This window comes from Chinchilla lanigera, unplaced genomic scaffold, assembly GCF_000276665.1.
Source record: "Chinchilla lanigera isolate Chin_1 unplaced genomic scaffold, ChiLan1.0 scaffold00014, whole genome shotgun sequence".
NCBI lineage: Eukaryota > Metazoa > Chordata > Mammalia > Rodentia > Chinchillidae > Chinchilla > Chinchilla lanigera.
The window spans coordinates 9,743,434-9,769,584 of NW_004955415.1; the positions used below are offsets into that span (position 1 = coordinate 9,743,434).

Sequence of the window (26,151 nt, forward strand, 5' to 3'; positions counted from 1 at the left end):
CCCCCTCTCATTCAGTGGAAGTCTTGGAGCCAGGTAGGTGTGGTGGTGCACACCAGTAATCTCGGCACTTTGGGAGGCTGAGGCAGGAGGATCACAAGTTTGCCAGACCAGGTAACTTAGTGACTTAGCAAGACCCTATCTCACCATGAAATAACAACAAAAAGAGTTGTGGGTACAGTTCAGTGAGAAAGCTTTGGGCTCAATTCCCAGTACCACAAAATTCCCAGTACTCACTCTCTCTGTCTCTCTCTCTCTCCCTCTCTCGCTCTCTCCCTCTCTCTCTGTCTCTCATTGTTGACTTTCCTTGAACTGCTAGTCTTTCCTGTGAGCACACAAACACGGCATTTCTTCTACCATCTTAAAAAACTCTCCTAATTCTCACTCTCTGTTCCACCACCTAACTTCTCTATTCCACTTCAACAAAACTCTTTAAAGTACTATTTATTCTCACTTTTCTGAGTTTATCCGTTCCTGTTCCCTCTAAGATAAGTTCTAATGAGGATTTCACCCTCAATGAATTCACTAAAACTGCTATTGTCAAAGTCACCAATGATCTCCATATTGGTAGATCCAAAGGGCCTCAGTCCTGACAGAACTTATTCTTTCATGAGTGTAGACTCAGGTAATCATTCCCTCCTACTTGGGGCATTGTGGAGGGGTTGAGACAAGGTCTCACCCTGTAGTTCAGGCTGACCTTGAACTCATTATGTAACCCAGGCTGGCCTCAAACTCATAACGATCCTCCTGCCTCAGCCTCCTGAGTGCAGAGATGACAGACGTGTACCACCACACCTAGCAGTGAAGCATTTTCGTGACTTCCAGGACACCACACTTTCCTTATTCTCCTCCCACTTGACTTCTCTTCTGTGTCTGCTATGCAGGTTCTTCCCCAGCTGCTAAACCTTAACTCTTGAGAGTTCAAGCCTCAGTTCATAGATTTATATTCTTTTACTGCATTAATTACTGGGTACTATCATTCAGTCTGTTTAATTTAAATACTTTCTACAGGCTGATGACTTACAAATTTATATCTTGTTTTCTCAGTCATAGACCCAAATATTTACCTTCCTACTTGATACATCCACATGATGTTTAATGAGCATCTCCAATTTAAGATGTCCAGAATTTGAAGTCCTCTATTACTTACAGAACCTGTTCTTCCCTCAGTTTTCCTTACCTCATTTAGAAGTAACTCTACTCTTCCAACTCACTTAAAATGGAAGTCTTGGAGCCAGCTGGGTGTGGTGGTGCACACCAGTAATCTCAGCACTTTGGGAGGCTGAGGCAGGAGGATCACAAGTTTGCCAGACCCGGCAACTTGGTGACTTAGCAAGACCCTACCTCACCATGAAATAACAACAAAAAAGAGTTGTGGGTAGTGTTCAATGAGAAAGCTTTGGGCTCAATTCCCAGTACCACAAAAATAACGAATCTATCAGTCAATCTATCTATCTGTCTGTCTGTCTATCTACCTATCTTCTCTTACAACACATCCACGCCATATACTCAGAATCTGCCCATTTTCACCGCTTCCACTCCTACTGACCTTGGCTGACCCATCACCTTCTCACCATACGATAATTCTAATAACTCTATTTTACAGCCCTGCTTACTTCCTTGGCCTCATCAGTCTGCTTTCAAAACAGCAGCCAGAGTTGAATACATCTAGCCTGTGAAAATATAGGTCAAATGTCCAATATCACACAGGCAACTTTTAAAATAGGACAGATCACGTGCCTGGTCTGCTTCAAACCCCACAATGGCTGCCCCCGTCACCCAGAGCCAAAGCCAGAGTCCTTACAGAGGTCTACAAGTCTCCATGCAGCCTGGCCCCTGGCACCTTTCCGGTCTCCCTAACTTCTAACCTTCTTTACCTGCCTCAGCTACACTGCCGCCACACACTGTTTCTCAATGGACCCTGCACTCTCTTACCTCAAGGCCCTGGTTCGTGTTTGCTCTGCAATTATCAGCTCCCCCACAGTCTGAGACCCTGTCTCCTACAAGCCTTTATTTAAATATCACTACCTCAGTGCAGACTTGCCCGCATTCTGTCTGAAATTACAACACACACTGCTAACCCCGTCCTCTTCACTGTGATGCAATTTACATTTCACTTATGCACGTTGTTTATTACGCTCCCCTCACACACCCTAGAATACAAGCTCCTTGAAGACAGAAAATCACATTTTTATTATTCAACACTGAATTTTCAATGCCTAAAATACTATTCAGTATATACTAGATGTTTAATAAAGTTTTTTAAATAAATGAATAATACATAAAACTCTCAGCACAGAACCAGGCAGAGATAAACCACTCTCATAAATCTTATATTTTATTATATATTCACACATATTCGATTTTTTTCTCAGCATCAAACACAGAATTTCTTTAGGTTCAGTCTCACAGTAGCCAAAGGAACAATATCCACTTTATACTCACTATATTTTCATGATTATTCTAAATGCTTTAAAATACAAAACTGGGGACAGGAAAAGATCTACATTTTAAAAACAATCCACTGGAATTAAAAGACATTTGTAGTGTTTGAAATCAGGGGACTTGACCAGAGTTTGAATCTTGGTTTTGTTATTTATTAGCTGTGAACTTGAGTAAGGTTCTTCCTAAGTCTCAATTTTCTCACCTGTAAAATAGCAAAAAAATAATACCTTCCTACTAATTGTTTTAATGATACATTCTCATGTTCCAAAAACAGTATACATATAATTTTGGTGGTGATATTGGGGACTGAATCCAGAACCTTCACACTGAACTATATCCCCAGGTTTTTAAATTTTTTTTTTTTTTTTTTTTTTTTTAACTTTGAGACAGGTTCTGGCTGATTTGCTAAGTTGCCAAGTTGCCCAGTCTGGAACTGAACTTTGTGGTCCTCCTGCTTCAGCCACCATATTAACTGGTGCACCTGACCACACCCAGCAAGAGAGAACACAGTGCTATCTACAAAGCACTTATCAAAAGCATTTAATATGATTCGCACTCAGTCCGTGGCAGCTATAATTCGTTTTAGAGAAAAGTAAACAGTTAATGAAGGATTAATTTAGAAATGAGGAAAAATAAGTCTGTTCCCTGTCTCCGAGGTTCTAAAATGTTCATCAAAATTCAGAAGGGGAAGAGAATAAGAGAATAAATTAGTTTTAAATTTAAGAATAGTTTTTCTTTTTAATTTTTGGTTGTAGCCTTGCAAATGGCTGGGTTTCTAAAAGTCATAGAATGTTATTATTAACATAAAATATTTATACAAAAATTATTTTCCCAAAGAACTCTCCCCAAATGCAAAACTGGGAAAACTATGTACTAAAAGAGAAGTTCATTTTCAGAACATTTTGTGACTTACACAGTTTCAGGTATGTCGTGCGCTTATGCTTAAATGTATGTTTTCTCCGGGAACCAACTATTCTTGTCAGGGTGAGTGCATTTTCTTGCTTGAAATACCTCACTTATCTCATCTTGCCAATAATTCTAGAATCAGAAACTACTGATAATCCTTTTAAATGTAAATATACATATACATTTAATTAATTTATTTTTACTTAGGTACTTGGTGGAGTGGAGGAAGATAAAAATAAATTCTCCCTATTTCATTTCAAATGTTTTTAACTTCTTTTCTGTACTATGAAATCTTGTGCCTTTTCATATGTGTGGTACCTAGAAAATCAAATTCTTAAAAATAATGCTGTGTAGGAGTCTCTGTGAGAAGAGATTGTATCCCAGAAGTTCTGTGTGGGTAACTGAGGACAGATTTGCAGATTGGGTCCAATCTGGTTTAATTTTTTTTTTTTTTTTGAAGTTGTACCATGAGAAAATCGTGTCTATAGACTAGAAATCTGAAGAGGAAGAGAGAGGAAAATCAGCTGTATTGAGCACCTTCTACCATCCACACACCCTGCTGGAGGCTTATGTGGGCTTCTCATTTAATCTTGTGAGGTGGTTCCCTTGAATAGCTGGTTGACAACTCGAAAAAAGGCAGTACTGCCATCTGGCATCTCTGAGGTATGGCATGACAGTTTAGAATCCCAGAATTGGGGTCAGGGCAATTGGGGTTTGAATTCCGCTGGTACCAACTATTAGATAACACAGAGGTGACGTGGGCCTCTGACGTAGACAGAGTTATTTAAAGTTCAGCCACATCACGACACTTGAGCTCCCTCAGCCCCCCTTTACCCCATTCTCATGAATGAATGTTTTCTCAAACTTAAATCCAGACAGATGTGATTAAGTTCTTCCTACACAGAAATCCTGTAACAGCCGTTAACAGTGTGATGGCAAATACATTAATCCTTGCTGAGCCTGTTTCTCATCATACAGGGTTTGCAAGAATTAATTGAAAAACATTTTACATAGTACATGAAATAGAGTTCAACAAAGGATACTTATGATTACTGTTAACATATTAAAATTTAAGTTTACTGTATGCCCATATATATTTCTGTCTTAAATCAGGAGGACTGCAATGGCAAGTTAAGTCAGCAATTGATTAGTTGATTATACTGCATCTGGTTATTTTGAAGAAAATTCGTTTTTCCACAAAAGGAAGAAAATTATCAAGGCAAATCACAGGCTATGAAAAACATGAACATATACAAGCTATGATAAAAGAAAATGTTCCTGCTATTTTCTATTTGAAGAATGGCTGGTAGGAGGGGTTATATTCAAACACTCCCAAAATAGGTTATTTTGGTTTACAATCAAGTCTTCATGTCAGAATACAAAGCACTATTATAACTAGAGTCTTTGCCACAGATTTGTAAGCTCTTTGCAGGAAATACATGTTATAATGATCTAACAGAATACACCAAGCTGAGGCTTTATTAACAATAGAGAAAACAATTCCAAACTAGCAGGTAGAGAACATAGAAAGTCAGTCATAGAAACAATTTTCTACATCCTCTTTTCAAAAAGAATAACTTCTATTGCCTCTCTTGATACAAAGGAATATAAAGCAAGTAACTAAGTGAACTTTCTCTTAAATATGCAAAAATAGAAATACAATTACTATTTTTGCTCTTAATTTTTCTAATAGTTGCCTTCATACAGACCTGTTTTAAGAACTAAACATAAGTGAAATAAATCAGACATATCAGATGTACAAGCTTAAATATCACTGATTTCCTTACAGGAGAAACCTAAAATACGAATAAAGAGTAAAATATGAGATATATAATAGGAAATAGCAAGATAGATCCTTTGCAAATGAAAGCAGGACCAAGAGATGGAGGGAACGGGAGGGCGAGGAGGGAAAGGGGATGGAAAAAGAATTAAAGTGTACAGGTCCCAACTTACCACAAGGAATGCAATCACTTGTACAGCAAACAAAAACTTTAAAAAACAAGAACTAAACATGTCAAATGAAAACAAAACAAGTAAAAATCCACACACAGCTAAGAAACTAACCAAAACTGCCAAACGATTATTTTTAAAAACGGAAACATTCACCGTTTGTTTAAGTTTTTGAAAAATCCACACTATGTGAGCCCTAGGTTTCCTGGAATTGCCTAAAGGGCCACCAGGAAGAAAGGAAAAAAAGAGGCGATGGGGGTAGGCAACTTCCCTACACTCAATTCCCACTTCAATCCAAACAGTTTTTCTGGAAAATATTGTGTCTGTTGGCTTCTACCTTGGACTTCATTTATAGTATGTTGACATGGATAAGAGACTGAGTCATTAAATCATGATGTTCCCCTTACTCCAGCCGGGACACTCTCATTTTATAAATCAAGTCAGTACTCTTCCTACCATATAAGATATATTTGAAGCTCCAACCCAATATTATAGTCTCCAGGACTTAGATAAGGGACTTGTTTCTATCCATTTGGCAAGTTACTGTACAACAAAGACGTATGGCCATTGACATGAGTTAAGGAAACAAAATGTACCCAACATAATGTCGTATCCCACTTACTCTTACATAATTACAATGCTGGAGATTTGAGTCTACTAAAACCTTTTTGCCTATTTCAAGTGTTGATGCCTAAATGCTTTGACAATTTTCTAATAGAGAAAATTTATCGCTTTCTCCTTCATTGTAGCTATCTGTCCTTAAGACATTATCTAGATGGTCAGTCAAGCTGAGATAAAATTTGCCTTAATAGCCGACATTTAATCAAGCAGCATAATCACCTCATGCATGCCATATCATTTCCTAATTATCCTGTGAGATAATTAAATAGGCTCACTATCCTTGTCATATATATGATTAAGGCAACAGAGGGTTGGAGAGGTTAAGTGACATTGCAAAGTAATTTTTCTCACTCCTGTCCATATCACTCATCCTTTCTCTTAGCTATAAGTTATCTTTTCCTTTTCTCTTTCATTGTTTCTACTATACTAGCCAAATCTGTATGTAAGTGTGTGCACGTGTGTGTACACAGGTGTGTGTATATATTTTTCAGTTGTCTTCACAGCTTCACAATGAGAAGGAATTCTGTTGTTATCATTTTAAACAATGATGTGAGGAAGATAGACAAAAATTAACTTACTGAGTGCCTGCTATGTACCAGACATTACGCTAGTGTTGAAGATACAAAGAACAGGAAAAATATAGCTCCTGGCTTCATGAGTCTTTCAGTCTACAGAGACAAAAAGAGAACAAAATAATAAATCAAGCAAATAATTAGTCCTTTGAGCACTGCTAACGTGGAAATAACCAGGGTATTGTGCAGAAAATATTTGGGAAGTCACTGGCTACTTCAGCTGGGATATTATCAGAGTGCTTTTCTAATGAAAACTCAGGAAGGCTTGACCTTAAAGGATGAGCAGGATGCAGAGATGGGTGAAGTGTTTTGGAGAGACAAAACATAAGTGCAGCATCTGGACGTGCAAAAGAGACCAGCCAGTCATAAAGACTGCTAAAAACCTAGCATGTAGACACTGCAGATAGTTGAGCACCTTCAGGAGGAACAGGAGAGGTGAGCACACCAAGGGAGCTAGAGAAATGAGAGTGTGGGATTAATATATCTTTATCTGAGGTCAGGAGGCATATAGTGATAGTCCAGAATGAGACCAGAGGTAGCAGCTTGGTTTCTTCAACAGTAGCCAGGGTCCACTCTACTGTATCCACATTCTTAGTTTCTCCTTCTGGATCCAAACATACCTATCGCTAAATGAACTAAAAAGACCCTGCAGACAAAATGCCTGGCTACTCCTACAAGCATAGCTAGGAAGATTGCTTGAACTTCACTTAGATCTCACAACACTGCCAGGAAAGAAGTTTCCTTGTGCTGCTTTTTCATATGGATAATGTGAGGTACAGAGGAACTAACACACTTTCCCAAATACATTGTGGTGGAAAGTGATGGAATGAAGGTTTATATCCAGATGGGTTTAATGCTGTTAGTGTACTCAACCATATTTTTACTGTTGCTCAAAGGGTACATCCATGATTAAAAGTAAATATCAAGTGAAATAGAAAACAAATCTCATTAATTTTACATTTCGCATTTCCTTGCTTTAAAATGTGGTGTTATGAATTTACTCATTCATTGAACAAATGTTTATTGAGCACCTCCTGTGTGTTCAGCACCATGGTAGTCAATGAAAATGATTTCTGCATAAGATTAGCAAGGTAAATCAGTAATCCTCAAAGTAAAAATAATGACACATGCCACTTTGAGAGTCTTCATGAAAGGACACCACAGAAACAATTATAAAGTACCTTTAAAATAAATTACTAGTCATATAGTCTATCATTTGGATGCCGATCTTGTACATACCTGTATTTTTACAAGACATATTTCAATAAAAGAGAAAATTGAGTTAAAAGGGGTGGTATTGGTTCCTGGCTTGACTAAAATCATTCACACAACTATCATTTGAAAAACACCAATTAAATGAGAATCCAAAGAACTGTTCATGATGTTAAGGTTTTCCTAAGCCATTCTAGGATACAATGTTAATGACTTCATCAGTCAGTATCTTAAAATCAAGAGATTCATTAAAGATTTAAGCATTTTTGTTTCACTAATCATGAATTTGAATCTAGTTTAATTTGGGGACACCCCAAATTCAGATTATCAGCTTCCTCTCTATTCCCCTCTCAGCTTACACTTCCCAATTACACCAAATTTCCCATTTACGAATCTAATTTGTTGCTTAACCACAAGCTCCATGGGTATATTAGGAATACCTCCACGCAATCTTGAGTGCCTTGTTGATGTTCAGTACATATACCTAAGGGTATCTGAGCCAGTCTATGAGATGTCCAGAAACCTAACACACACAAAAGCAAAAAGCAGAGAAAGGTCACAGTATATGCATTTACTCATAGACCTACAAGTTAGTGAGCAGAACAAATAACTGAGGCCAGACTTCAATATACCTGTTGAAGAAGGGCATTCTGATGAAGAGATGTGAAGAAGTTTTTAAAAATAAGATTACATTTGACTACATTTTTTTTTGTATTTATGAAGTGTGAGGATGAGGGAAAGCTTGAAGTGCCTGCAGTTCCCAATCAATTAAGTCTGTGCAGATTGTTAATCACTTCCCTGGCAGATTGTGGAGAAGTACTAGAAAATTATTATAAAGAGTTCATGAATCAGAATCCTGATGCTTTGCATGCAGATTTGACATTTTCTACCCGTCTCAAGTGGACCATGCTTTCAAAAGGTACTTTATGTAGGTCAGATCCCTACTAAGTGTGAACCAATAAGGTCTTTTCAAACAAATACAATACATATTTTATAACTCTAAAGATCCACAGTAGGTCTACAACTGTTAAAAGTATCATACACACATTATGTTATCAATCATGACCTCTCCGTGCCACATGAGTATCTGGCCAGGAAATTCAAGCAAACCTGTTCATTTTTTAAGACATAACTTTATTGGACAAGTAGAAATTAATATCTTCTGATATTAATTGTTGCAGCTCGTCAGAATTGAATTCCACACAGGTATCCTTTTGTTTAAAGAATAAAAAGACATTTCCCCTTACTGACTAGAAAGCAATTTAATGAAAACTGAATCTGATTTTCCATTTGTGTTACAGTGTAAATTTGCAGACACATGCCCATAGGAAAACGTCTTCTACTGACATAATGAATGCTTAAACTGTAAGAAAATTAGTAGTGATGCCTCATACCAGTGCTCAATGTGCTTTGCATTGTAAGTCAGCTCTTTTTCTGTTTTGGGTATTTTTCAGAACTCTGCAACACTAACACTTCTGTGAGTCAAGAATATTCCCCTCGTTTTAATTCCATGCCTTTGCCACATTCAAATACCCATATGCTCTATTTCCCTTGTGCTAATCACTAAAATTTCTCTGTTGCACCTAGGTCCCTTTTACACACACACACACACACACACACACACAATATGTAACAATGCCTGAGTTTAGCGACCTTTTCCCTTTCATTTGCATTGTAAATATGAGCTATTCACAATATACAACAGCCTGAAAGTTTCTTTAAATTTGCCACCACATTATGTATAACATGTTGCCTTCTATTTTCATCAAAGCAACTAACTAGCTCTTAATCACAATATCAGATTTACACAGAATAAAAGGTTGCTAAAAAACTGGGTTGAGAAAATGACTGTAACTTTCTGCATGAGAATGGGGTTGATGAATGTAATAGCAAAGTGTGAATTTCTTCACATGGGGCAGCTTTTGAATGGGTCATATGGTAACAGCCCCCCATTAACAAACTTACTCCTCTCAATACCACAATGCACAGGTACACACAGTATGAAACAAAATGTCTTGTTTTCATTTCTGGAATAATGTAAGTGATTCTGTTATCAGTGGCATAGTCAATAACCATTTCCTGTCACCATGAAGAAAACTCTCTAGGCTAAGATTCATAAAAGGTTATTCTAATTCTACAGCGACTGCATGTATAATTTAAACTATTCTTAATTTTCAATTCTATCAAACATTATTGTAGGCTCTGAAAAGCCACATGTTGAAAGCAGGTGGGGAAAAAGGCCATTGTTAATGATTTCCATTATGGAATAGCCAGAGGAAAGAGTTACTAAGCTTTGAAGTTTCTCTCTCATGCCCTCTCCCCCTCTCCCTCTCCCTCTCCCTCTCTCTCTCTCTCCTCCTCTCCCTCTCCCTCTCCCTCTCTCTCTCTCCTCTCTTTCTTCTCCCTCTCCCTCTCTTTTTCTCTCTCCCTCTCCCTCTGCCTCTCTCTCTTTCCCTGTCTCCCTCTCTCTTCCCCTCTTCCTCTCCCTCTTTTTCTCTCTCCCTCTGTCTCTCCCTTTCTCTCTTTATAACTGGCACATAGCAATCTCACATACCTACATTTAATTTGAAGCTTTTTGAAGAATTTACTCTATGCTTATTCCCATTCCATTAAACCAAATAGCCAGAATTACCTTTTATGAGGTAAACGTCTAGATATTTTTGTTGTGCTCATTTTGACACACTAGATCAACAAATTAGACAAAGTAGCCCACAAGACTATCAGAAAAAATCAGATAAGTTACTTAAAGGGAGAAACTGTGACTTCTGTACCGTTATTACGAGGGGTCTAGGCACTTATTAACATTTCTCCAGCACTTATTTTATTTTATTTTTTTTTTTTGCTTTTTTGGTTTTTTGGTTTTTTTTTCTGGTACCAGGAATCAAACTCAGGACCTTGAGCTTGCCAGGCAGGTGCTGTGCTGCTGAGCTAAATCCCCAGCCCCAACTTATTAACATTTCTATAACACTGATAGAGCCCTTGGAAGTGTTATAAGTACTTTATAATGTATCAACCCATTTGAATTTTATAACAACCTTATGAGTCAAATATCATTGTTCTCTTTTTCATTTTACATGAGGAAATGGAGCTCAGATGGAGGATGACTTGCTAAAGATCACATAGACAGTAGGTAGCACAGCTGGGATGCAACTTTGAACATCCTTTTATTAGGCAAATACCACACTTTTACCTGGGCTCAAAATCCAGGCTTTAAACTACCATGTCATGCTGCCTCTGGCATTAAGGGCTGATCATTAACATTTATGGGAAGAGAAGAAGGAAGGAGATGGAACACTTTAGCAGTAAGAAAATTAAGAAAGCAAGTCTCACAGAACACTTTGTATTCAAGTAGAGTTCTTGTCCTATTGGGGATATTTTATCAATTTTGTAGCACTTTTCTGAATCCTGAGTCCCTCCTGGGTTTTTCCTTAAACACTGCCCCACCCAGCTTCAATTTGCTGCTGCTTGGATGAATCAACTAAAAGGAGACCACGGGAGACTTGGCTGCCGGTAAGTGTTTTTCTCAGTTCCCTAGAGTTGCAATCTTTGTGCAGGTGCTAAGAGTACACCAGCTTTCCGTGAAAATTCCAATTTGTATGTAAAATGCTTAGCACTCAGTGAAAGTGAAGACATACCGTTTTTATTATTTAAAGCATTAATCACACCACCATAGATTTCCAGTTCCTCTATTAAGAGATAATGCAACAGTATATTCAAGGTAGTGGCATTTATGACCATAACAAAACACTGCAGTTCTCATTTTAAATTTTTTTTTGGAGAAATATTTAGAGTTCCAATATTTGTGGTACGTGCTATACCAGGTCTTGTGGAGAACATGACATAGGCATAGTGTCTATCTTCACAAAGCTCATATTTGGAGAGACAGGTAACATGCAAGTATATCACAATATTATCTGTGCTATAGTACAGGAAAATAGGGTCCTCTGAGGCAAAGGTAAGAAGTGCCATATCCAGATATGGTGGACTAGGGATGGCTTCCTAGAAAATGTTACTTCCTGGTGAGATCTGAAGATTTAGTTAATCTAAGCAAGTAGAGGCAAAGTTCCTGCAGAAGGAACATGTTGCCCACAAAAATAAAATTAACAAATGCATAACAATACCTAGAAACTGAAAGAAGTTTACTATGGTGGGGTTGAAATACAGAGAATAGGATAACAACAATAGACTGGAGTGGGAAGCAGAGGTCATTTCATATAGGGCAGTGATTTATGCCAAGGAGTTTTTGCAGATGCAAGTATGAGGTATGAAGAACTTTAAGTGGAGGAGTGACATGGTCAGACTCACGGTTGAGGTATCTCACCGTATTTGCAGCAGAGCGAATTAATCAAACAAGGCAAAGGGGGATGTAGAATGTGGAGGACAAGATGAGTTTCTTTGCAGTAATCTAGAAAACAGTGCTGGTCACCTCGCCAGAGTAGCATCCCTAGGAGGGAAAGAAATGGACAGACCTGAGAGGTATGAAGAAGAACCAACAGCTCTTGTTGGAGATAAGAGGAAGTGATTGGGGAGGAGGAAGAGCTAAGTATGTCATGTAAGTTTTATTTTTCCTCAGGCAACTCAGTAACTGATGATACTATTTACTGAGATAAGAATCATAAGAAAAGAGGAGGTTTGGAAAACACAGATGGTGAATTCAATGGAGCATCAGCACAGTTGAAGGAATCCAAAGATTGTCAAATGTAAAAATAGAATAGGCAGAATGTGAAATTTCCCATCCAAAATAATTCCTGCTCACCGTCAGTAGGACCCCGTCTCATCTCGGGAGGCTTACTGCACTGCTAATGGCAGACCAGACCAAAGTGGACAACTATTGTGGAATTCGAGACAGGTCTTGAAATACTGGAAGGAAAATAGGGTCTTACATCACTTGCTTTGTCAAAAGAATCACCTTGGACAATGAAGAAATCAGACTTTACCCCACTACTATTTATTCATATGATGAACCTGAAAAGGCTAACAGTAAAAATGTCCTTACCTTGCCTCCATAGCACATGGCATTTCAATGCAACACACATTTAAAATGTACTTTCCACTGCCAATGAAAATTTCTTGCCAAAAATACTAAAACTGAGTCTCATCAAGTCTATAGAATTCAGAATCTATATCTAACAAGTTTATGGGGAAGGGTGGATGTATCAGTGATATCACAGACATCACAGAGATAGATAAGCAAAACCTAGAAGGTAGTATAGATGACATGCAAACAACCTGGTTGCTTTAATAGATTGTTAAAAAAATCAGCAAAAGTGAGAGAGATGCACTTTACTTCTTTGTTGCACATGTTATATGTGATATTTTTAAAATTATGACAGAAAATAAAGAAACCGAATAAACAAATGAATGAACTTCACTTAGATTTTGAGTTAAACCAAATTTAAGAAAAAGTGAGAAAAGTAGGGAAGTTTGAGTACTCACCAGTTATTTCATGATAATGGAGAATTAACAGGGTGTGGTGGCATAGACCTGTAATGCCAATACTTAGAAGGCTGAGGCAGGAGGACTGCAAGCTCCACCCTAGCCTGGGAATTTAGCAGCTTAACGAGACCCTGTCTAAAGATAAGGGCTGTGAATGTAGCTTAGTGTAAAGGACCTGGGTTCAATCTTCAGTATCAAAAAGCAAAGAATAATTTTGCAAGTGATAATGATATTTTTAAAATGCATTATATTTTAGAAATAGATACTATGGTATTTTTGGATGAATAATATAATTTATATCTTGGATTTTCTTCAAAATAATGCAGTGTAAAAAACAATGCAGTGCAGACAGAAGAAGTAAATAAAAGCATAGATGAAATAAGATTTTCTTCTTGCAGATAATTGTCATTTATGCAGAGTTGTATTGTGTTACTGTCCCTACATTTGTTTACATTTGAAAACATTCTGAAACAAAGAAAGGAATTAATTTATTAAAAAAAGCAGGATTTAGAGAAAGTCATGACCAAATGAAGTAATGACCAAAAAGAAAAAACAGCGATGAATAATGGTAAGGAAACTGAGCATTTGTCTACTAATCTGTGGAAGGTATTTTTCCTGTGTCTTGGACGGGCACTCCTACGTACAGTCATTCCTCCTTGTGTTTCCAGTTGGAGGTGTTTGGTGGTGCTTTGTGGACTCTCAACTATTTCCATTTCTAATTTTCTTGATAAGAGCTAAACCTCACTGGGCTGTTAGGAACATCTGGTGTTCTCTTTCCAATCATACATATTTTTTAACATATCAGGACTCTTGGCAGCCACCTCAAAGGCCTCCTTCTCTCTCTCTGTTCACACGCTGGCATGTCTCTTGCTGCCACATTCACTCAGGGGTTCTACACATCCAGGAAGAAGCTATTTTAATCCTCCCCCACAAGGAACTGAGCCCAGGTAATAGATCTTACTATTTGGCATGGACATGAAAACGGCAATATTTTCCTAGTATCCTTATGTCACATTATACCAATAATGATACCAATTTTCAGTCCATGGCATTTTAATGAAATAAGAAAAAACTACATCATTACGCCTGCATTGCTGCTATCCAAGATCTGCCTAAGCATTGGATCTAGGTTGAATTCATGATGAGGCCCCATCAGAGTGAAAGGCTGCAGCATGACCCACAACTACTAAAAGTGTTCCTCTGCACAAATACTTCTGAGGAAAGTCACACCATGCCTTCAGTTCATTCTAAGTGTAATGATAGAGCAGTTTTCCTGACAACAAGCTCTGATTATAGCATGGGGAGAAAACTTGAGAGAGGCAGTTATGAGCTGTCCAAGCTGAGAGGACAGAAAGCCACAAAAAGAGGAGATGGAAATGTTGGCAGGGACCAACCCTTATAGCACTCCTAGTTGTGTCTACACTCTGCTGTTTCATTTTGAATGTGCCAACCTCATATCTCTATGGGGAATAAAAATTGAAGTTATTATGAGTATCTTTCAAATAATCAGGAGAAAAAGAGCTATAATCATTTTGGAGCAGATGCACTTTCACCTGTTTCCCTCTGAAAGTAGACCCTTTAATTGACGCTTTTATGGTAAGTAGCAAGTAAATGATGCACACTGGACAGAACCATATATTTCCTCCCGATACAAGGTCACACAGCTGAATTCTAAGTAAGACATAATTTGCTGATATAATTTTTGCCAAGATCCTATATTATTCAAAAGGCTTGAAAATATATACTGTGTATGTAGAGTAATTTAGAGATTTAGAGACTTTTATGGAAGTAAGCCTTTAAAATTTATGGAAATCTAAAAAAGAAGGCTATGTACCTAGAAGCAGCCATTTGTGGGAAAGATGATGAATAGGTAATTGTTTATGTAATTCACAGAACTCAAAGTGTATATTTTTAAAGTAAAGTGTCCCATGAATCAAGCTCCCTACCTGTGGCCATGTTATCACAGCTTTATTAGAGGCAAATACCTTCACTTCTGAGGGCTTTCAGGCATTCATTTGAAGTATCTCACTCATGACTAGGCTTAAGGAAATGTGCATTATTCTCCTCAACCAAAAACAATCTTCCCACTTAGGCATTTGGAGAATGGTTCTAGAAATAAGGAGTTCATTTATTTCCATGCACCTGTGATTTTGTTTGTAAGTCGGATGATGGCTACTGAGTATCTAGTTCAGACTCAGGACTTCTCTTTTCCAAATTATTTCACATCAATTTTATTTAGATGTGACCCAAGAAGCACTGTCTGATGTTTATGATGTCATCTTGTATGTAATATGTAAAAAGAAAGAGGTATTATTTAGCCAATTGGTTGGGAAGGGAGAAAAGGTAACTTTTTATTGTGTTAAGTAAAAACAGAAGATGTACCTAGAATATTTTGTGAGGCAATTCAAAAGAAACAGATGTACTTTTTTATGTTTCTATAGCACTCATATTAATTCTTTTGGTTATAGATAAGTGAGTCATAATCCATAGTATCTCACATATCATATTTTGGTGTGTGAGTGTTGTAGTCAAACACAAGTCATACCTTTCTCTTAAACACATAACAAATACCAGTTGACTTTTTAATTGTCTATAATTGTACATGAACAAAACACTCACCCAAAATTACATCAAATCCAGGTCCACATGAAAATTTAAATAAGATAACAATCAGAATTGTTAATAACTGGTAAGTAGATTTGGGTCTCCCAAATTCCCTATGGGACACTTGCATGAAAAACTGGCAAACAGGGACAAAAAGAGTCTCTCTCCATGACTAACATACACCATGTGCAGTGTACTAATTCCTTGTTCATTTTTTAATATGGTAAAGATATAGGCAAAGAGACTTTGCATTATTCTAGGGTTTGATTACTTGAGTTTGATTGCTTGGAATTAATTCCTTGGATTTAAGTTGTGTGTGTGTGTGCGCGCGCGCGCGCGCGCGCGTGCGCGTGCGCTCTTCCCCCCTACTAGACTCAGGAGGAAGTTGAGTTCCTCTGTGAAAAGCATCTTGGCATGCAGTCAACTCCTTGCTTTAGAGCACCTCCCATGGTTTCGGCCCATTAACCCGAGCACAACAGCTTGATGAATTAATGCTTATATAGGCACAGTTGGCAGCTTCTAATTAAATAATTATGGCTAAGCAGCTGCACGGAAGCTGTTATGCACCCTAGAAAGCCAGCTGTCAGTTTTATTGGTCCTAAGACAGTGGAAGAGTTAATACTTGGCTGTGGGTGTTGGGTGCAAAGGGAAGTATATGATTTGCAAGATACGTATGGTTAGTAGGAAGTCCCTGTGTGTTTGCGCTAGCCTGGCCATAGAGCAATGGAGAACAAAGTGTTCCTCAGTAACCTCTTAGCATTCCAACAAAGAAGGAAACAATTATATGACCAGGAGAGCAGAGCCTCTTTCAGGGCAATCCAAAGAGGACATGATGTTAGGCAGATGAGACTTTGATGAATACAGAAATACCACTGAACTAATGGGCCACAACATTTATGGTTAGGAGGCTCATGTAGGTGGACAAGGAATTAAAAATATAGTGTGGTCCTTTTGGGGGTTATGACTGGTATGTTTGCATTAAATTATTGGGTAGAAACTTCTTAAGATGCCAGGTTTTCAAATATCAGAAACTGTAGAACATGGTAAATATCACAAACCTACATTTGAACTATCTCTAAAATGTATTTCCCCCAAAAGTTTAGAAAAGATATTTTCTCTTTGGAATCACAGATAATGCCAATTCCTCCACAAAAGGGTAAAGAATCAGTCTTATCTCTATAACAGCGTGAAATTCTTCAGAAGGTAAAAAGAAGTACCTAGTGACTAAGTTGTAGAACAGGGACAGCACAGATTATAGGTGAAGGCCACACATAAGGTTATTAGACCAAGCAATGCTTGTTATTAGACACCAGTGTGCTTCTGAACTGATTTAATTTTTCTCCACAGGGTGTCTTGTCTATTTAATCTACGTGTTGTCACTTCTAAAAACCAAATACCCAGGACACACAACACTGCTTCCCACCAGCCTCTCTACCAGAGTTTCCAGCACCAGCTTCAAATGTATAAACACAATCTTAGGCAAAATTCAGCCCAGAAATCCAGTCTTGAATGTATGTTTACAGACATTTAGACATTTTAATTCCAAACTCTGAATTTATTTTAAAATAAGAATGCAGGAAATTGAATGTGAACACTGGAAACGCAGTCCTTATGGAATTTACTTCACCTAATTCCCAGGCCTGTTGAAAATCAGCTGTTAAATCAAGCACCAAACAGTATAAACTGATTTATTGTTCTCCCTTCAGAGATCAATGGCTTACAATTTATGGTTTAGAATAATGCCATTTCATAAAACAAGGCAATCTGTACCATAAGTCTTCATTTAGGCAAAGGAACTGACCTCCAAGAGCCCCTACTTAAAAGATATCAGTACAATCATTTCCTTTTCTCCCACTCTGGCTTCCTCTGATGTCAGTAATTCTATCACCTCAGCTGTCTAAAAGGTGTTTGCATGTGATGGACAATTACCAAGGATCTGGTTCTTTTTAGATGGATCTTAATTAAGTTCAGTTTAATTAAGTCTGCCGTACAACTCCAGTCTCAGTACAAAATGCAAAAAGAATCAAATAGCAGATTTTTAAAGCCCATAAAAGCACATTTCAGACTTGGGGGAGAAAGGGGGCCTTTCAGCAGTCTGTACTGCCATCTAGCCAAGACCACATCACTCAGTGCGACACCAATTTGATTTGAAAAGCCCCTGAAAAAAGCAAGTCTCAGGCAACTAGCTTAATAGACCTCAAAGCTCAGTCGAACTGAAGGATAGACAGAAGTACTTCATCCACTCTGACTCTTCCAAACTTTCATGGACCAAGAGCCAAGTTGTAATCATTAACTTTATCTTCACAATTCAACATCTAGCAAAGAAAAGAAGATACCATGCTTGTTTTCATTCCATAGATTACCCACACCATTGTCATTTGTAGCTATGATTTTTTTAAGGCCTTTGAATATCCTGTGACCTTATTAGAAAAGTAGATAAAAGTTGCCTGAAGTAAGCCTTGCAAACTGAACTATCACCTCTAGTACTATAGCTGTAATTTAAGAGTTACAACAATCCCAAACCATATTCCTTAGATATTGATAGGATATGGGAATCACATACATTTGTGCAGAAATCAACATGCATGAAAAATAAATAGAACCCTTGGTACTTACGGTAGAAGACATATTCAGTGTAGCTTGACCAGAACTTGTCATCTGTGTACTGGTTGACGAAAGATGCTGTTACCGATGAGTTACAGGCCACCATGTGGAATCCACACTCTGACAGCATATCAAAAGCCCTTTCCAGATGCTTAAATTTGAGATAAAATCTGGAGGTGTATCTCTCCGGGGCTCTATCAGGGTCTCTGCTTTCATTCAAAGTTTCTCCAAAGACTTCCTTGGCCAAGGAAATCCTTCCACAAACCAAAATTCGGGGGACTCTGCGAAACTTGGCATCTGCTTGTCCCTCTCTACCCAAGGTGCAAGATCCCCTGTAACCCACAGTAATGAAACCCCACTTGCGGTCAGTAGGGAGCAGTGAGGAAGGGGGACAAATTCTTGGGTCGCTTCCTTGCGAGGCATCTTCAAAGTCACTGTGGCAGAATTCATCTGGGCTTTGCTTGATTTCATCAGGAGTCAGGAGTTTGACCAAGTCTGGGAGCTGGAAGTATTCTGCTTCTCTTTTCAGTCTTCCCCTTTCTGGAAAGTGATCAGGCAGGACCACCTGCCTGTCCCTGAGATAGTCCAGAATATAACGGAACAAAAATCCATCTCTGTCAATGAAAAACCTTCCCTTGGAGTCCTTGGCTATCTCGTTAGTCATGTCTCTCTTTGGGGAAAACATTTTCCAAAGGAGGGAATGAGGAACGCTTATTAGTGTAGAATGGCGAGTGAAGTAAACTTGACCCCCAACATTCAGCTCTATGACTTCAGGGAAGGAGTTGGGAACTGCTGCCCCTTGTTCTCGAGGGTAATAGGGACTGCAATTTCCACTCAGAGCCATTGTCCCTTTCTTCTGCTATTTTGATTTAAAGGTGCAGTCCAATGGAGTCACAGCCTCAGCCTTTGCATCAACTTGTGAGGGAAGGAAAAGGATGCTAACTTATTTAAAAATGATCTCCTCTTACCCCAGTTTCTTCTCCCAGAAAAGCAAAATTGAGAAGAGTCCACAGGTGAATGGATGCTGAAAAAGTAGTTTAAACCCCTGGCCGGTGATGCGCTCTTACTTCACGGAATATAATCAACTCATTTACAGCTGATCTTCCATCAAGCTCAGTAGGCAAGGCAGGCCAAGTTCCCGTTACTCAGAGGTCCATCTGAGGGAAAAGAGAAAAAATTATGTTCTCAAACGCAGAATGAGTCAGAAAAAGAGAGACCTCTGGAGAGAGAAGAGAGAGGGAGGGAAGAAGGAGGGAGAGATTATTTTACATAAGCAGCCCAGAAACAACTGATATCAGCCATTCCTCAATTAAATTGTAGCTTCCCTCATGCTATTTTGCGTCCTTATGTTTATCCCTAAGTCTCTGACTCCAGCAATTATATTAAAAACAATTCTATCTGTATCTCTGCGTTAAAAAGAAATATGCAATTTTCAGCTTCTAAACAGGGAGTTTTTAGAAGCAGGACAGGAAAAGCAATGTCTTAGAGCTTACCTGAGTGAGTGCTGGAAACCCAGTTCTTGTGAAGAAATAACCATTTCCAAAACAATCAAAATCCACAGCCACACTGAATCTGGATCTCATCAAATCCCAAACAGGTAAAGGACAGAGGTACCAATGGAAAGTGCCAGAGAGATGTGCTCTTGGGAAATAATTGTATAGACATATATAGCTAGACAGACGTATTTATATAGATGTAGATTTGTATATATGTATGTACGTGTATGTATTCACTCTCAATCTCAAGTTAAAACGAGCCACAAAAAAAGTTAAGCCGTGATGAGAGGAGGTTGGTTGAAGAAGTAAAGCAGAGAAAAATATTCAACCAAAGCTTCTCCAGGAAAAAAAAAAAAAAAAAAGAATCAAACCTTTAGAAGGATTCTTATAGCAGAGGAGAGTTGCAAGAGGTATCGGGACTTAGAAGCCTTTCAGAAAACCCAAAAGCAGAAAGCGGGACAGAGGCGCCAGCTGGGGCCCCAGGTAGCCACCCCGCCTGCGGGCACGGGCGGGCGGACTCCCATGCTCCCAGCCGGGGCGGGAGCGAGGCCGCCGGGCAGCCGAGCGCGGAGAGACCGGCGGGGCCGGGGCTCGGCGCTTCGGGCGGCGGCGCCGCTGGTTCCACAGCTCCCGGTGCAGTTCGGAGGCTGTTGTTTCAGCAGTGCAGGCAAGAAACCATCCAGGGAAATGACTATTACATCATCTTAAAGGAATAGGCTTGGAGAACGCGGAGGCAGCTCGGTCACGTCCTCCTCGGCGGTGACAGGTTGCCGGGACTGACGGCACGCGGCGCTCGGCGGGGCGGACTCGCGGGCGCTTCCCTCCCGCCGGTCAGTCCCTCCGTCCGAGTTTCCTGGGCCTTTTCTTGCTTACCTTCACCTCCAGGAACACTCCCAACACGCGCGCGCGTGCACTCACTCACACACTCTCACTCACTCACACTCACACACATGCTCACAGTCACTCTCACACATTCACGCTCACACACTCACACTTGCTCACACACACTCACTCTCTCTCTCACACACACACGCACAGCAATCACCCTTCACCCCAGTAGTGAGATAAACAGAAATGATTTTCATTTGAAAAAGAAAATCTTCAAAGAAACCATTTACAGGCGCACTGAATTTGCCCCTGAAGGGCGCATTTCCCCTCTAAAGATTCCCACCGAATGACTCAATGTTCAAGCTACAAAGTGTTCTTTTTCAAATCCTTTGATTAAAATCATATTCACTCAAATGCCCTTCTTTTCTTCCATCTCCCCCGCCACTACCACTCCAAATAATTAAATAAATCGCGCGCGCACACACACACACACACACACGAGCGTACAAACACGCACACACACACACTGGCGCGCGCACAGAAATTAATGCTGCTCTTTCAAAATGAACAATGAAACATCTATACCCACAGGAGGCTCACAGTTTCTAGCCCTAAGTCTCTACCTTGGCTTACCTGTAAGAGAGGACCACCTGCAACCTTTGCTGGGGCCGTTCCCTCACTGAGCCTCTCTTTGACATGCCCCTGCCCGCTCCCAGCCCATCCCAGAGGACCCCGGCGGAAGAGGCGCCTGCTAAGAGACATTCTACTCCTGTCCCACAGGGGTCCCTTAAGTGCATCATTAGAGCTTCAGGAAGGCATTTCCAGGGCAACCTAATCCACTCACAGAGTGCTTCCAGAGGAGCCTGCCAGTCAATAATGGCCCAGCCAAGAGCTTACAGTAAGTCAGCCATTTCCCCTGTAAAACCCCAGTGTCTTATGGCTCATCTTCCTTATAAGAATATACTACTTTATTAATGAATAATGTATGGGAGGCACACTCTCTCCCAAACAATTGCTATTTTTAAAAAGTAAAAACCAAAAACGGAGAGGAACATATGAATTAAGATACATTCGATAGGATACATGTGTCTATTGCCAATTCTGGAACCAAGAATTAGCTTAAGATATGCTCAACAGTAAGATAAATTAGTTTCTATTTTAGCAATCTTTTCTTTCAGTAAGCACTGGGTTACTGAACACGTTCAGAATATTAGCTAACACTCTAAGACCTGATTATATTTGACTTTGTTTCTTTAACTAATGCATTAACCTGTTTTGGCCTCAATCTCCAGGATTTTAACGCTGTACCAATCAAGGAAATGTTTATGTGATGCACTTATATTGCCATCTAGTGCCCTAAATTTTTAGTGCAGACTTGTATGCAGCTACTGAGCCCAAAAACTGTAGTTTTCCCTTATTTTTAAGTTTTTATAATAATTTAAGTCTACTTGGTATGAGCTAGTCACTGTGACAATAAGATAAACATTTCACTGCCACCAGGACAAGGATAAAAATAAATCTAAACCTATGCTTATTATGTGTTGGTTTTGGTTGTGAGTGGGACAGTACATCATAACAATAGCTTTGGAGATCAGGTGTTAAAATAGTCAAGGAATAGTTTAGGGATATTTAGGAATTCTAGGGCTTTAGCACATAGCCAGTAACCCCAGCATTCAGAATACTGAGGCAGGACAACCTATAGGATCTAAAATTTAAGACAGTCTGAGCTACAGAGCAAGACTCTGTCTCAAAAAAAAAAAAAAAAAAAAAAAAAAAAAGGCCTGGGGTAATTCGGCAGAAAATAGAGAAAGTGGCTAAGAAATACCAATCTTTAAAATTCAAAGAGACTTGAGAAATGAAACTCTACCATCCTACCTTAGATATACAAAACTGAGTTCCAGAGAGGGGCAGCATATCCACAGCACAGCTACAGCAGGAGGACAGGCTTCAGACCACTGTCTACTCTACAACCAATATCCTGTTTTCAATCTCATCTACACTAAACTAGGGACGGAGTGAGGGCAAATGAAGAAAATAAGAATTTCAAAATTACTAGATTTTTTTTAAACCCAAAAGTCATTTTAAAGAGTTTCTAATAATTTAAATTGCAAGGACTTATAGAAGATTTTACGATTTAAAAGAATAGTCTAATTTCAAAAGTTGACAGGTTCTATTCATTGATCTGTTTTATAGGATAGGTTGTTTGGTTTTTTTGGTACTAGGGAATTTTTTTTGAAACGAGGTTTTGCTAAGGTGCTAAATTGCTCAGTCTGGGCTCAAATTTGCATAAGTTAGATTATCTTTCAGACAAGTAGTTTTTAACAATTTTTGGAAAATTAAACCTGGAAAATTACCACAAAGCATAAATGTTTGCATTTGTTCTAAAGGCAGAGCCTCTAAGGAGGATTGAATAATGGGAAACCAGGGAACTATTACTTCACAGGGTTAGAAATCCTCTTATTCTAACTATAAAACTCCTCTTTGAAATGAGATGCGCACACGCTCACAGAGATGTATTGTAAGGACTGAAAAAAAAATAAAACATTCACCAGACAACCTTAATGCTGTAATCTATAATTTGCCAGTATCACCTGAAACATAGCCTAAAGCTTTCATAAACGCTGTGAATGTGAAATCCTATGTTTTCACCTTACGTTATATTGTTCTGTGCTAAAAGTGTTTATTTTAGTAAACAGTTAATAAGAACCAACTGCTTTGCTAGCTCTCTGAAAATCTCTACTTTTTAATTTACCCATAGCCTCAAGAAATGAGGAATGTCTATGTCTCACACCTCCCGACAGGCTAGGGGTACAGTTGGGGTGTCCACTGAAATCTGTTCCCATTGGGGTCTACAGAAGTCAAGTCCACCCCCCAATACATTATACTTCTTGTTCCATTAGTCTCAAGGATGAAAGCAAATGAAAGGTAAGATTTTAAAAAATATAAGCATTGAAAGGAACTCCCTACAGAGATTTAAATAGTGCTGGAGTATGCTAGTATGTCTCAGGGATCTTGTCAGTGAGCCCGGCTGTTTGGTCCCTTAACAAGAGGCAGGAAGCCAAGCCTAGGCTGTAAGTGTTCCTGTCCTTCGTGTCAGCAGATAACGCTGGGAGTGTTATTATTCTCTTCTGGCAGCTCTCTGCTGAAATACTGTGGGATGGCACATTCGGCCTGAAGCCTGAACAACAGACAGCAACGATTCTCTTAGGGAAAAAGCAAGGGAAAAGTGTTCCATCCTGTTCTTTGTAATATTTAAACATACAGCACATCAAGACCTGTGTTAGGTAAATTGTGAAATTGATAAAATATGCCTTAGGCTGTGTTTCCTTGTCCCACTCCTGTAGCTGAATGTTGAAGAGTACTATTCTCAAAAGGACAATTTTAATTTTGGAGTAGTATGATCACATCCCACATCCTTACACCTAACCTACTCTTAAGTTTCCTCTCACACCAAGCAGAGATAGTTTTTATGCTGACTGCCTTTGCTCTCAGGCAGAGAATTGATCTCATAAACTGACTCATGCTAACATGCTGTGCACTCACTGTGTTTTGCACGCCTGCATTATCACCAGCGACCATAATAGCTGCTGTTTATGGAGGTTGATCCCCAAGTCCCCACCATAATCTCTACCCCTTGTCTACCCATCTGCCTGGCTGTGTGACTTTGGGCAGGAAACTCAGTATCTACCAGCGCAGCCAGGGTTAAATGACAATAAGAAATCCTACCTCGTAAGTGTGTTGTGCAAATTATTTCAATGTGTGTAAGTCCTCTGGCATGTTCTGTGGTTCTTAGTGAAGTTGCAATAAATGCCATCAGTATTCACAACAGCAGTAAAGTCATTGTTCTCCAGCCTTAATAGAGACATAAAGAAATAACAAAAAACACCCAAATTCAGTTCCACTTCAAAAACATTTTTCTCACCAATATGAAATGGCAGGTAAAGATGCTTGCTCACTGAGTTTTAGGTTTTGTGGAGGGAGATGTAATAACAGAGTAGCAACTGAAAAAAATCACTGTCTCAATGACTAAAAATGAATATACCACTACCTTTTGAAAGAAAAAAAAAAAAAAGGTTACTTTCCTGGTACCCATCCCTTCATGTCACACAGATCTAGTAAGTGGCTGTGTCAGATCCAGCACAGCACTAGGTAGTTGAGATACAAAGTTAAATTTGATATCGTCTCTCTCTGAACTCAAACAATCAAATGCAAGCACATGCTCAAATTCAAAATCATACCAATGGAAAAAACTGTTTAAAGGTTAGAGACACTTGAGCGCCGCCTTTTATTTGCTGAAATATGCCTGGTACTGTGTGCTGCCCTTGGTTCTACATAGTTCACTTATGATGCAGAGAAAACACTTAACCTCAGGTAGCCTCTGCTTCCCTATCTATAAAATGAAGCTTACAGAGATCCTGTGACTGATGACAAAATAAAGACAAAATACAGCTGCCAAGTCTTCAGAGCCATCCTAGGAAGTGATTTGCTATGTAAGAAGCAAACGATGAAGGCAGCAAACAGTGCTCTTTCTTGATGATATGAAACTTTACAAGAAAGAATCTGTATAATCTTAAAGTTGAAGAAGGAGATGCTTCCAGGCCATCCACGCTAGCCGCAGAATCAGCTAAAGTTTCGAGATAATAGCAAATGCTCAGTCTAGTAATTTGTCTCATAGTCTTTCCCTGAAAATACCCTTGAACTCTACTCACATAAAATAAAAATAAAAGCAAAAGCTGTTTATATCACCACAGCACCTCTGAATAGAAGTCTACCGGATAAAGTTCTTCCAAGTAAGCCATCATTTTCAAATCTAATTTTAAAAAAATATATATGCCACTAGAGCCAGGTGTGGCAGCACATGCCTGTAATCCCAGCACTCAGGAGGCTGAGGTAGGAGGATCACCATGAGTTCAAGGCCAGCCTGGGCTACAGAGCAAGACCTCGTCTCAAAAAATATATATATGTATGGTGTGAGAAAAAGTATGAGAGCAACATTATTGAATGTGTTAGGAGAGTGTAAGGATTTTAGTGCGTGTATGTGGGTATGTAGGTAGAACAGTAGTATCTATAGTAGATATGAAATCACATTTTAAGTCTCCCTTCAAAATTTGTCTGGAACAAACAGTCAAGGTTGGAAGGGTATAATTTAACCACGAAGCTGGGAAAATCCAACTCTTACATATGTGTTTTAAAACTATAATCTCATTAGCATGAAGCCTAACCAGCAGAAATATTGACTCATCTCTTTTTTTTCTTAATTTTTTTTAAGGCAGAGTCTCCTTAAATTTCCCAGGCTAGCCTCAAACTTTGGCTCCTCCTGCCTCAGCCTCTCACATAGCTGGGATTACAGGTACACACCATAGTGCTTATTTCTTTTTTTTTTTTTTTTTTTTTTTTTGGTTTTTGGTTTTTTCTCCGGTACCGGGAACCGAACTCACGACCTTGCGCTTGCCAGGCAGGCGCTTTTTGCCGCTGAGCTA

The 26,151-nt window shown here is 39.0% G+C and overlaps 1 protein-coding gene across 3 annotated transcripts in view; it reads right to left on the reverse strand.

Annotated features, from left to right (window-relative positions):
- The window catches only part of Kctd16 (potassium channel tetramerization domain containing 16), a 283,386-nt gene that overhangs the window by 231,685 nt on the left and 25,550 nt on the right, over positions 1-26,151 (reverse strand). For 2 of the 3 annotated variants that reach the window (XM_013512335.1, XM_013512333.1), the window contains exon 3: positions 18,360-19,504. In XM_013512335.1, coding sequence (XP_013367789.1) covers positions 18,360-19,191 — 832 coding nt within the window. In that variant the 5' untranslated portion in view covers positions 19,192-19,504. Of the gene's footprint in view, positions 1-18,359; positions 19,505-24,397; positions 24,524-26,151 lie in introns of all 3 variants that reach the window. The other variant, XM_013512334.1, reaches the window with a different exon arrangement.